The sequence below is a fragment of the Gouania willdenowi genome, chromosome 20, assembly GCF_900634775.1.
Source record: "Gouania willdenowi chromosome 20, fGouWil2.1, whole genome shotgun sequence".
In the NCBI taxonomy this organism is placed as follows: domain Eukaryota; kingdom Metazoa; phylum Chordata; class Actinopteri; order Blenniiformes; family Gobiesocidae; genus Gouania; species Gouania willdenowi.
Window position 1 is genome coordinate 15,896,210 of NC_041063.1, and position 14,390 is coordinate 15,910,599.

Consider the following 14,390-nt stretch of genomic DNA (forward strand, 5'->3'; position numbering starts at 1 on the left):
AACCTCCAAATAACAAACTATGCTATGCTAATAGCTACTCAATACTCACCATATTTCTCTTTTCGTAATTTTCTCAATCCAACCTACTCACTAAAGATTGCAGAGCTGACAGGTGCTAGATTTTATAGAAGGGGCGGGGCCAACACTGGTGATTTGTGACGTAAGAAGTCCACCATTCTCAGCCAATAGCAGCATGTAATTGTAATAGCCAGGTTTGAACTTATAGATGGCCAGCCACTCTTACATTTTTACTACAAAATATGTCAAATTGAAATACTTTAACTAAATTAAAATGTCAAGAGTTGGACAAGAATAAGTGAACAACGCTACCTCATACTAAAATACATTTGTTTTTAGCAGAAAAACAATGTTTTTTTTGGGTTTTGTTACATTTTAATTTGATGAACTGCATCGGATTTGCTGCAAGTAACTTTTATTAGCTAGTACTAACTACCGTACTTCTTTTTGAAATAAAGCTAATACAACCAGTACAAGTAATACATTTGAAATTGAGAATACTGGTGTTCTCCCAATGACTTTGTGAGTTCCAAAAGCAAATTTTTGGATTTCTATGGTATTGATAAACACCCCCATTATTAGCTCACTCATCAACAGAAAATGCGTAGGAAGAGCATTCTGGGAAAAAAAAAAATCAGTCAGCAAATGATAAAGAATGATGAAGGGCCAACTTAAGGCCAATACATGTGGGGGGATGTTTGATTCTTATGTTGTTCATCATTGGTTCACGGCACTCAGACATCTTGGCCTCCCATTACCGAAATTATTGGTGTGGAAAAATGTGATTTGTGGTTACACTGCGCTTCTTTAGTTATAAGAGAAGTTTGGACAATATTTAGGTGTGAATAAATGTAAATGCTCCAATTAAATCAACATTTTGGCTTATATATATATATATATATATATATATTCACTTTTTTTCTACTGTAATGTGTGCTCTTGTATTTGATCCTTTTTTCCAGTATTTTACTCAATTATGTACATTTTTTCTTTCTTTCTTTCTTTGTATAGTGTTTATTCTTTTCATTTATAGTATTTTTCGAGTCTCTGTTACACATGTAATTTCTCCTCTGGGATAAATAAAATATTTCTGATTCACTCAAAATGTGATAAAAAAGAAACTGTTACGAGAGCCATTCACACAATAACGACACCGTTAATGTTTGTAGAAGTTCACAGGCAAAACAAAGGAGGAAACGGCAAAGAAATGTGTGATTTATGTCATACAAAGGCACCAGCAGCTGTTTAATGGGATGCCCACATTCCTGTTCAGTAATTAACCTCCCAGTGTGTTTCTATACATTGTGCGTACTGTATATGGTGTTTTGTGAGGCAGTGTTTACACAGATGTTGGTCCAGGCAAATGTCGAACGAAGAGGGGCCACACATGCCATAAATTCCTGTTACTGTATGCTGTTGGGATCCAGCTGTAGCCATGGTAATGAATCAAAGTGAAGTCCATAGTTCACTAGAAGCAGCTTCAGTAATGCATGCAGTTAATTCCTCTTTCCACAATGGTCAGAACAAGACTAAACATAGTTTCCATGAGACTTTAGTATTATTAGGACAAATGAGCTAGACTGATTAGAGAAAGGCTTATACAGTATATACAGAAATGTAATTCAATTTAATTTATTGCTTCTGCAACACACTTTTTCTTTTTTTTTTAACCTAGAACGCATTAACTTGCATTCAAAGCGTAATAAAGCTATTTCTATTATCTGTTTACATTGTTTTTCACTATGTTCTTCCACGTCACTCCAGCTGCAGCCATAAATTGATGTGTCACATGATTGCATCGGATGCAAACGCTTAATGTGAGTGTGATTACAAAGGACAGCCTGCGTAATAACGTGTTGCACAAAACACTATAACCCACATACAGTGAAAGCTGGAAAAGACATTAACTTTTTTTCCCCTTCGTCTGTGGCGTGTCAGCCTGCAAATGACATCACCTCTCTGTGGTCATGGGGGTTTATATTTTAACCAAATATGCAGTGTGTGTCCCCCCCCAGTGCCCCATGTTACAGTGTGGTTCTTCTAAATGCAGTAATATGTGCTTTCCTTCAGTCCTTCAGCGTATACTCAGAGAGAATGGGACTTTTTCTTTTTTTTTTTAGAAGTCACCAGTGTTTAATAAAAGTAGGAGAAATACATTCATTCTGCATAGATGTGCATTATCAGGCTTTGAGTCAAATATAGGGAATTTAGATATAAATTACCATTGAGTTTAAAACTAACTTTTACATACAGAGGCAGTGATTCTCAAACTTTTTTTTTTTCAGCCCAAGTACCCCCTTTTGTCCAACACAACATTTTGTTCAAAATTCTATTTAAAAACAACTATAGAGCATAATGATGGCATTTAAAAAGTGATAATAATTTGATTTTGTAAATAAGTGGAAAGAAACAGTATTTAGTGCAGTGGTTCCCAACCTTTTTTATGGCTCGTGACCTCATTTTGATATGAATAACTTCTGTAGTAGTAGTAGTAGTCGTTTGATGATCGCAGACTTTAGGTGGAAAAATTAGAATTTTAAACATTAATGTCCCCCAGTTTGTACTTTACACTACGTATAAATCATAAATAAAGTATGTAAGTCACCAACAATATCCAAGCAATAAGTGACAGATACAGTGGGGGAAAAAAGTATTTAGTCAGCCACCATTTGTCCAAGTTGTCCCACTTAAAAAGATGAGAGAGGCCTGTAATCTTCATCATAGGTATACCTCAACTATGAGAGACAAAATGAGAAAAAAAAAATCCAGAAAATCACATTGTATGATTTTTTAATTAATTTATTTGCAAATTATGGTGAAAAACAAGTATTTGGTCACCTACAAATGAGGAAGATTTCTGGCTCTCACAGACCTGTAACTTCTTCTTTAAGAGGCTCCTCCTCAGGATTTCCTGTTTTACATTTTATTGATTTTGTAACCATTTTTTTTTTTTTTATGATATTATGACTGCAGTCATGTGAAAAAAGCACAGGAAAATTGTGAACCTCCAAATATTGTGAAGTTTCATTGAATTTGTGCATTTAAGGGCTGAGATATCTGAGCTGATTTATTTGTAATGGAATTATTTAGTAATTTGGACAATAATTAATGTTTTTTTTTGTCATTTTAACTTTCTCCTGCGGGCTGAATTGTGTGATTCTCAAACTTTTTTGGCTCAACTACCCCCTTTCTCTTACTTCTGAATCCAAGTACAGTACCCCCTTGTCCGACTGCAAAATTTTGCTTAGAAAACTATTTAAAAACAACTATATAATGGAATGAATGAGTGACACACACATTAAAAAAATAAAAAAATCTAATCTAATTTTGTAAATAAGTGGAAAGAAACAGTATTTAGTGCAGTAGTTCCCAACCTTTTTTTGGATCTTGACCCCATTTTGATATCAAGAATTTCTGATGACCCCTAAGACATTTTCTTTCTTTCTTTGTTTTTTTTTTTACTGCATTTTAGTTGAGCTAGATTTATATTTAGGATTGTGTGTTGTTTTAATAAATAAATGAATCATTTAAAAAAAAAATCTAAAATCTATATTCATTTTTCCAAAATTTCAGGCGACCCTGTTAAAACTCCAGGCGACCCCACAACCCCAATGTTAAAAAACACTGATTTAGTGGCTTCTGAATAGATTTATTTATATAGTTCTATGGTTTCTATCATTTCAAATCATGTGTAACCCCTCTCCATAATTTCACATGCTTTTTCATTTGCGGAACAGTGGGCGCTCCTTAAACCCCAGTTTCAACAAATTACAAGAACATGTAATATTTTATTAAGCAATAGTACTGTTAGTTTGTGGTGAATTTGTCTAAAAAATAGCCTAAAAAGGATTAGGATTTAACATTAATTGTTAAATATTTCCAAAGTACTCCCTGCAATGTGCTCCCGTACCCCTGTTTGGGAACCACTTTATTACAGGAATTGAAATACCTCAAGATCTTAAACCAATACAACAATAATGTATAGAAACCTCCAAAATAAAGATTTCTAAATCATTGTTCTTATTTTTTTCTTATGTGTATTCTAAACCCGCCCTGTCAGGACATTATACAGATGTTGGTATCCAGAGTCAGGACTGAATGAGGTAAACAAAAAGGATTTACAATCATTTGCAGAAAGACGTATAACTTTCAGATCCCATTACTTCAGGCCAATTCAACTCCATTTTGAAAGAGATGCATTTATCTTAAATATGTCCAATATGGGATTGTTTTGCAGTAAAACTTCATATTATGATACACAAAAAGCAGTTATTTAGAAAAAGGGATGTTTTTAGCTCCACGCCGAGGATTAACAGCGATAGCTTCAGGCTAATTGTGTATTTTAAATGCTTTTAATTCCTGTCTCACGCTGTAAATGTGGTGATTTTCCTGCAAGCCAAACAAATGATGCAAAGACTTAATGGAGAGTGGATTGTAAAGAGAAAATAACTGTTGGCTCAGAATAACCATTCACTGAGCATGAGCATTATCACTCTTTAAGTTACAGGGAAACATGAAATGCTCTGACGTATGTATGTATATATGTGTGTATGTATGTATGTATGTACGTATGTATGCGTATTTAGGACAAGATTTATGAATAACAAAAGACAGTCTCACAAATATGTCAACTCTGTGTGTGTGTGTGTGTGACCAAAGATCAGCTTAGTTTTCTTGAACCTGGCAGTAGTTCATCATCACTGCATTTGTTTATATAAAAAAGATGACGTATGGAAACCATTTTACGCTCTTTATACTTCAGTGTCAAACCAACATCAACATCTGTTCCCAGCTGTTCCCTTCAGGCAGTGACGGAACCTAAGCAATATGGCGTTTTAGAGCCTGAAATGTCACAATGACTCGAATTATAATAATAATAAAAATGTAATAAAATCTGAAATGTAATAACTGGTCAATAATGTAACAAACGTGCTGACACCAAAATGTAACAAGATGCTGAGCCTAAAACAAATCAGGTGGTTTGGACTCGCAGGAACAAATCCTTTATTAACGTTTAGTGTCATCAATAAACTTCATGTAAAAAAACAAGCAGTTTGAGATGTTTAGATTTCACATTTGTGGAGAGAAGAACATTCAAATTATTATTAATAAAACAAAACCAAAAAACAAACAAGCACACTATCAAAGGTGTACATTCATACATTCAACTCTAGGATCAAACTTTTCAACTTATTGCTGTTCACAATATACTTCAAATTTAGTTCTCTGGCTTGGGAATAAATGAATGTAGTAATAGATGAGAAAAAACATCATATTCATCAAAGCAGATGAAACAAATGCGTACATAACTAGGATTCGTGGTAAAATGAATAAATTAATATCGTCACAAAAATACTGTGGCATGCATTAAAAAAAAAACCTGAGTTTATCCAAATGAACATTAACAACGTAGTGAGGCTTGGTTCCAAACAACGTGCTGGTTTAACCTTAAGACAGGTATGTGTCGCCCTCTTGTGGTAACACTGTAAAAATACACCAATCTACATATAACAACTCTACAATTTATCTTGGAGCATCTAAAAATAGAACATTTCTTTCACTGTACAGTTAAATAAAACAAAATTTAGAAGACACGCACACGTGCACACACACACACACGGCGCGAATAAATAAATAAATAAATAAATAAATAAAGACAAACAGAAATCAATCCCTTACAATCGTGTCCGATCTGAGGAATTTAAACGCTTCAAAACATAACAAAATAAATAAGTAAACCTTTCATTTCCACTGTCACATGTAATGCTCATGCAAATATGAAAATGTGTTATTCCATGTGTTAGCTGATAGTATTTCAATGTTACACATGACTTCTCTGTCTTTGCTGCTAGTTAGTTAGTGGCCTCGAAGAACATGAAATCCTGTAAGAATAACAAGAAGAAAAAAGTGTAAATAGAAAGAAAAAAAGGATAAAAATGTACTTTTTGATGTTTTATTTTTTTGTATATGTATAACTTTATTACTGAAGTTACTTACAATGAGAAAGCATGCCCCGATCATCACAGCCTTCATCCTCACATCCAGATCCATGGGGAACTGGATCCCAAAGTTGTCTGTGTCTGTGAAAACTTCCCGTAGAAGTCCCGACCACTGCTTGCTGATTTTCCCGATCTTGTTGACTTCATCCATGGTCAGAATCTGTACAGGGAATTACATTAGAGGACACATTGTGGTTCCCAACCCTATTTTGGGTCATGATCCCATTCTGAGATCACAAATATCTGGTGACCCCAGAGATTATTTTTAAATTTTTTGTTTCATTTCTTTTTTGATCATGTTCGTGATTTAGCATTATGAGTAGCATTGCACTACAGTGATGATATGCGTCAGCTCAGATACTACGTAAATGTATGGAATACAGTTGTCTGAGATTGTGTGATGGTGTTTTAATTTGAAAAATAATAATTTAAAAAAATTACAAAAATACTATTAATTATTTAATTCACTATTTAATTTTTTATACTGTATTTTGTCAAACTGGATTTATATTTGAGGAAGTAAATGTATAGAGTGATGGTGTTTTAATTTGACAAATAATAATTACAAAATAATCACAAAATAATCTTTTTTAAATATAGAATTCTTTAATTATTTAATAATCTATTTAGTTATTTAATTTTTCTATTGTATTTTTTTAAACTAGATTTATATTTGAGGAAGTAAATGTATATCACAGTTGTTTGAGATTGTGCGACAGTGTTTTAATTTGAAAAAGAGTAATAATAAAATACAATTATTTTTAAATGAATTATTATTTAATTAACTATTTAATTATTATTTTTTTCTACTGGATTTTTCAAACTGGATTTATATTTGATGAAATTAAAGTACAGAATACAGTTGTTAAAGATGGTTTGAAGGTGTTTTAAAAATACAAAATTATAATTACATTTTTCACTATTATTTCATTAACTATTTAAATTTTCTGCTGTGTTTTTTCAAACTGGATTTATATTGGAGGAAGTGAAAGTATAGAATACGTTTGTTTGAGATTGTGTGAATAATCATCTTAAAAAATTACAAAAGCATAATTTTAATCAGTAATTTTTAATCAATTCCTAGACATTTCAGACAAGCCCAAGGTTGAAAAACACAGCATTAGGTTCAGGATACTGTAAGTTCTCGCATTGTTTGGTTTTATTAGTTCAAGTTTATGGAGCAACTTTTAGTTTCAGCCCCAAAGACACAAATGAAAGACACCAGAGTTGTAATATCACGCCTCAGCTACTCTTCCTATGTGTCATCTTAAAGGTTCAGATCACTGACCCCAATCCTCCTCCCAGTGCATCTACTAAAACCATCTGTACCATGAACAAATGGCACACTGTGTAACACAGCAGGACCTGTGCAGGGGCTGCAGCTCATCAGGAACATACTGTACATGTATAAATATAATATATCTAGCTCAGAACGCCAAGAAGAAAGAAAGAAAAAAAGGAAAGTTACACTGGAACAAGCAACACAGACTTTGGAGTGGTTTTAGATTCAGACTTAAATTTTATCCCACATTTAATTATGGTCATAAGTACATCTTTTTTCCACCAAAGAAACAATGCCAAAGTGTGAGGGTTCTCAACCTTGGGGTCAGGACCCCAATTTGAGCCAATTTTTGCTTAATTTTTACCTTTTTTCTGTAACTATACACCAAACTTACCATATTTCAACGTACTTTCATCACTTGTTCTTGCCATATTTTTGCTACATTACTCCCATTTCTGCCACTTCACCATCAAATTTCATGTGTATTCATTTAAATTGACATACTGTATCCTCCTTTACATTTGTCACAGGTTTGTATCCAAGGAACTTTACAAAAGACGTTAGTAGGCGTTTTAATGCAGATCAACCTTTTCTGATCTGCATCCCCAATGTTATAAAGAAAACTACTGTTTGAAAAAAAAAAACGTAAAGCATGATGTGATCTGTGGTGTGTGATGTTACTAATGTGTGTCAGAGAAAAGTGTCAAAGTGCAATAAAGCTGATATCAGGAGATTCTGAGAAATCTATGTTTATGTATCATACTTTTGAAATGCAAAAAAAAAACCTAACTAGTCTTTTACTATGGTCTACTACCGGTGGTCATTCGTCCTATAGACTCCTAAGCAAATTGAAAATTGCGCTGCGATCGCTCAGCCAATAGGTTTCGACTTCCTGTAGCGATGAAAGTGAATGGGCGTGCTGCGTAAACTGCACGAAAACAAGACTATGCGTCACAACAACAAACAGGCATGAGCAGCATAGCATCATGGAGGAGCGCTCCGAAACTCCAAAGCTTCTACTAAAAAACTAAAGAAAAGTCCTGGTACAAAGCTTGTGGATAAACATCTTTGTGACCACAACAGAATTTATCTCGGAGCTGCTTTTCAAATGTGGAGGGACTTTCAGATTTTAAAAAGATTCAGAATGGACCCTGATTTAGCGACATTTCTCATGGACAGGTAATAAAAATGTTTTAATCAAACTTCCATAAGTGTTTTGTGTGTGTTAAACATTGTTGTTATGCTCCGTGATATGCATGCACAAAAGTAGAGGCGTGGCTTCTGGTAGATTGGCAGGGGGAGGGGGAGGAAGTGGAGCTGTTTAGGGAAGGACATAGCTATACTCAATGGGATACTCAGAGTTTCCCACATTTGAGCCCAAAAATACTCAGAGTTTGAACATAACCCACTTTCTGGAATACCCCTGTGGTGTTTAGACATATTTGAATGATTTCTAGGGATGTCCCGATACAACTTTTCCCACATCCGATATGATACCGATATTGCAGCCTTGCATATCGGCTGATACCGATCCGATATGATATCAGCACAAATCAGACATACATTTATTACTTTTTTTGTAGAGTGGAATTTTAGAAAAGGCTTGATCAAGTGATGTGACTCAGAGAACAATAGTCAGCAACAGTAGGTTACTTTGTTGGACTGTGAACCACAGTCACCTATGGATAGAAGTGTGTTGGAGCGGAACATTTTATCGGAGAGCTTATATCGGTGAAAAACGATATTCGTTTTCTGGCTGATATCGGACCGATATCCAATATCAATATCAAATCGGGACACCTCTAATGATTTCTGTTTCGAAAAACATACCTCAAAGTCAACATCTGGTAGGCAGCTCCATCCACAGAAAGGTCCGTTGATCTTCAGAACTTGTTCCTTGTTTTCATTGGAAACGATGAACTTGGGGGATAACGGGTGCCACTGTTGTGTCAAGTAGCCAACGGTGTTCCCCGGTGGAGCCTGGACCTCCAGCTGAAGGATGAGTTACAACACATTGAGATTTGTACACACACACACACACACACACACACACACACACACACACACACACACACACACACACACACACACACACACACACACACACACACACACACACACACACACACACACACACACACACACACACACACAGCTCAGAGGTTCTGAGCTTGTGGGTTTACGACACAAAACGTCTTCCCACTCACTTCTTGTAAACAACAGGGGAAGAAGCACGACATGCATTTCAGTGGTCTGGTGATGGTGATGATTTCCTGTCCACAGTTGTCCAGGACGTGGATGGTGAAAGGTCGCATGGGACCACAACACTGTCGACTTAGACAGTCGTTCTCCTCCACGGCGTAGAACACGTTCTGACCCAAGCTGTTACGCACTTCATACTTGTTGTTGCTTTCGAAACCAACGAGGGCTGCGAGGGTTAAACACACAAAGCTTTACCGTGTCTGTGTTTAAGTAGGAAAAACAAAGATGCTTGTGGTTTTTTCTGTACCTTCGATCAGTTCTACCTTCTGTTTGATGAGCAGCTGATCTACCTACAAAAAGACAGGAAATATGAAATTACAAATCTTTATTGTCCCAAATTTTTTTTTTAACTAAACCAGGGGTGTAAAACTAAGTTTAGTTCAGGAGCACAGCAGATTTTGACAGCACTTTTCTGTTTTTGGCCACTAGGGAAAATGTAAGTGTTGGTTTTAATTTAAAGCAGTGGTTCCCAATCTTTTTCTTGTCATGACCCCATTTTTCTATATTTTTCTAAAAAAAAGATTTTTAATCTCAATGAGACTTTCCTGGTTAAATAAAGATTTTATATATCAAACAGACCCTTTCCAAAAAATTAGAATAACATGAAAAATGTGTTTCATTTCCATAATTCCATTCATAAAGCTAAGCTTTCATAGATTACAGATTCAGGGCCCACAGTTTAAACAATTTCAAGTATTTATTTGTTTATTTTTACATAATTTGGGCTTCCAGCTCATGAAACCCACAAAAACAGGATTTCAAAAAATTTGAATATTGTGAAGAAATCACCATTTCTCAGTTTTTGCAGAAAAAAGAAGAGAAGGACTGAACTGTTGGCCCCGAGGTCCTCTTTTCCCATGAAAGTAAAGTGTGCCTTTCATTCAAGATCTAAGAGTTTGGAGGAAGACAGGTGAGGAACAGAACAGAACATTGAACCCCAAATCATGACTGACTGTGGATATTTTAAACTGGACCTCAAGCAGCTTGGGTTCTGTTCCTCACCTCCAAACCCTTGGACCATGAAACCCAAATTATGTAAAAATAAACAAATAAATACTTGAAATCGTTTAAATTGTGGGCCCTGAATCTATAATCTACGAAAGTTTTACTTTTTGACTAAAATTGTGGAAATCAAACAACTTTTCCACGATATTCTATTTTTTTTTTGAAAGGGTCTGTATAGTAGCCAGGATTAGTGCACAAAGTGACTGACAATATACATCAGCTAAAATATTTATATGCTGCATTTTATTTGAATTACATTTATATTTGAGGAATGAAAGTATAGAATACATCTGTATGAGACTGTGTGGTGTTTTATTTTGAAAAAGAATACAATGTCTTTTTATTTTTTATTTTTAAATTGGGCAAAAATAGATAAATGTATTTGTTTTTAAAAAAAAAAAAAATAGATCAAACTTTTTATTTTTTTTTATCATTATTTAAAATATAATTTTAACCAGTAATTCTTAATTGTATTATTTAGGGGAAGCCATTTCATTTGCCGATTGAAGAACCCTGTTTTTAAGTCTGAAGCAAGCTAATGTATTGTTTTAATTTTCAATAGAATTATTTGTTAAGGCCACCAGTGTTAGATTATTTTTACCTGAGTCAGGTACTCTAACCCGGGTGGACAGCCTGGTATTCCCGGGATAGGCACTGCATACATGTTCATTTTGCCCAACTATGGAGAAACCTGTTGATTAAATATAGCAGTGTGTAATTAGAGAAATGGCGCCACCTGCTGGCTTTGTAGGACACAGCCGTAAACAAAAAAATACAATCGGTTACAACAGTCCGGGCTGTAGGGTAGCAAAGCGAGGGTACCTTCATTATGATATGAGGCAATTAAACAAGGAAACTAAAGCTTATAAAACGTTATTTACAGTAGAAGAAGAAGTAGTAAGCTAGCCAATGTAGCATAGCGCCTGTTTTAAAGAAAGCAGCAGCAGCAGCACACCTACCGACACGGTCACATATGGCTGTGAGGAGCTGTGACTACTCCTCTTACACATACACAAAATGTCTACTTCTCAGTGTATATGACTACAATAGGTCTCTGTAGTGTAGGTCACTCGTAAACAGCCTCTGAGACTGTGAACATTTCTTCAGCTGTAACACGAAGAGCGCCCATCGAGGTTTAAACTGCCCACGTCTTCATTCAGAATAAAAGCACGCCAGCCACTATCTCCGGGAAATATTTCCGAATAATGAATATTAAATATTTAGAATCCAGAGACGTACAAATGGTGTATCAGAGGCAAAAATACTCACCTGAATTCAAGCTCTTAAAAATAATAACAGGCCACCCGTAAAGCTGAGTATAAAGCTTTCATCTCATTGGCTGACGTACTGGTACTTCCCCTCTACGCGAACCAATCACAGAGCACAACATTGCATTGGGAGTAGGCAGAACAGAATAGTAGAGCACAGATGGAGAGAGGGCCACATTTTCTGAAATTATGTCAGCATTAAGAGTTATGACCATTCTGAGACTTAATGCAGGTAAGGACAAAGTGTGTGTGTGTGTGTGTGTGTGTGTGTGTGTGTGTGTGTGTGTGTGTGTGTGTGTGTGTGTGTGTGTGTGTGTGTGTGTGTGTGTGTGTAGATTTTTGAAGTCATTGTTTGCATTTCTGTTCTGTAGTATATTATTTCTAATTTTGTGTATTTTTTCATTTTTTAAATATGTTTTTCTGGTTTTTTTTTTAGTCATCTTGTGTGTTTTTGGAATTTGTGATTGTGTGTATGTGTGTGTGATTTAATGTATTTTTCTATATTTTTTGTTTATTTTTATAGAGTCACAAAATTAATTATAAAACATGCATAGCTGATTAAACTACATATAGGGTTGACCTTCAACAGCGTGTGCAGACATGGTAAAATAAATGAAGATAGGATGTGTGAGGATGCAGGTGCTGGCCTGCGTGACACTGCATTAGCTTAGCATTAACCTAGACCTGGCATTGGACTGGCGTTAGCAATAGCATTAGCCTATCTTTAACACTTTCACTGAAGATAAGCATTAAAGGCAGGGTTTGATTAAATTTTGTTTCAGAGTTAATGCATATGCGTCAGTTTAGTTTTTCATTTTGTTTCCATTGCATCAGCTTTTCTGATTCAGATGTCAATATTGACTTTTAAACTTCCCAAAATTGAGCCAAACTGAATTCAGATAGGATTTAGTTTACTATCGCTATTGATTTAATATTTCTTAGCTGTATCTGCATTGAATGCATGCATTGAAACCATATGAGATTTTATGCAAGATTTAGGGCCTAAGTTATAAAGCGAGATTATCTTTTATCGCGCTAACTTCCAGGATTTAGTCAGTGTGTGCTGGACTACAAAGCTCGCTTACGTCTTACTTGGCTAAATCACCGTGGTAGCTTACGCTGACCGACTAGCCTGGTAGGGAGCAGGTTTTGCTCTGGCTAGGATCTTAGCGAGGGCTAAAGTCCCGCCTCCTGACCAATCAGTTCTCTTGAAAAGCGAGCTGTCCAATAAAAGGAGATGTATGAACCACGTCACTGCGTGGTTAAACTTAAGCAACACCTAACCTGGTCGGGACCAAGTTATGAAGTGGATCAGATCTGAGCGAGTATAAAAGCTCCGCCTCCTGGTGCGCTGCACTAACACTGTTGCTCTTCGCCGTCATCATGGATTTAAATTCATGATATTTGTTTAAGATGATGTTCCTTAATTGTAGAGACGCTTGGGCTGCCAGTTTTCTCCATTGGTCAGAAGCTGCAATCTCCACCCTTTTTATGCGAACGCGCACGTACAGAGGCTGAAAACACTTGGTTTGGTTTGGTTAGTTGAAGCCCGCTAATTCAGGATATAAATATCTAGATTCGTAGCCTAGGCCCTCAATGTTTGTTCATTTGCTAAAGTTGCTACAGATTAGACCACCCTTTTTACGGTGAAAATTGCATGTAAATGCATAATATTCCCCCGAAACATTAATGTGAGCATATAATCAATATAATATATCGCAATGTCCATTTGATTCTCATAAAAAAATAAATAAACAAATAAATAACGTCTAATAGCCTAATTCTGTTTTAGGAAGTTAATTTTCCACAATCACGGAAAATTTAAGCCCCTGAAAACATAAATTACTTGTTAGTGTCAATTGTTTGTTGGTGAGTTAGTTTACAGTCCATGCCAGATTAAAACTGTAATAAGATTTTAAGAAGCTGTGTGCTCATGTCCTCTAGGTGTCAGCATTGTTACAAAAGACAGTAGCGTTGCTCTTTAAACATCAGAGGCCTCTGAATGGGCAGCTTTTGCATTTCCATCCAGAGGTGTAAACAGTATTGAAATTGTACTCAAGTACAAGTAAATTATACAGAAAATACTGCAGTACAAGTAAACAGTAGCTCAATTAAATAGTACTCAAAGTAAAAAAGACTAGTTACTTTAACCCCCCACATTTATGGTTGTGGTAATAAATATTGCTACGGTTCCCTTGCATACAGTAAATATCTTATGTATAAACTTGAAAAGAAGAGACAAACCCTTGTGCAGTTTGGAACTTTTTTAAATAAAATAACACCAATGAATTCAATTCAAAATAATAATTAAAAAAATATCAGGGTTTTAGTATAGCTAGATTTATGAACTCTAAAACTGAGAAAATATCCTTCATTCGATGCTGTTTGGGCACTGTGCATTACATCTAATCTGATTGGTCGGCTATGATGTGATGCATTTGACAGTCGTCTGGTCATTTCATTGTTTGTAGTTTCACAATGTCGATTGGGTTAAAAAATGTAACGAATTACTTCACGTTGTTGAAAACGTACTCAAAAAAGTACAAGTGCCTGTAA

General features: G+C 35.3%; 1 protein-coding gene across 2 annotated transcripts; it reads right to left on the reverse strand.

The window, feature by feature from the left end:
- Positions 1-5,040: 5,040 nt before the first annotated feature.
- LOC114454212 (phospholipid scramblase 2) lies at positions 5,041-11,915 on the reverse strand. 2 transcript variants are annotated; one of them, XM_028434506.1, is made up of 7 exons: positions 11,526-11,826; positions 11,168-11,257; positions 9,809-9,851; positions 9,507-9,727; positions 9,130-9,291; positions 6,016-6,177; positions 5,041-5,900 (listed from the first exon to the last, which is right to left on the reverse strand). In XM_028434506.1, exons 2-7 carry the CDS (start codon positions 11,234-11,236, stop codon positions 5,871-5,873), a joined length of 687 nt encoding a protein of 228 aa, XP_028290307.1. In that variant the 5' UTR covers positions 11,237-11,257; positions 11,526-11,826; the 3' UTR covers positions 5,041-5,870. The 2 variants fall into 2 exon arrangements, with proteins under 2 accessions (XP_028290307.1, XP_028290306.1); XM_028434505.1 differs by lacking the exon at positions 11,526-11,826 and adding an exon at positions 11,836-11,915 and having other exon boundaries at positions 5,042-5,900.
- Positions 11,916-14,390: the final 2,475 nt, after the last annotated feature.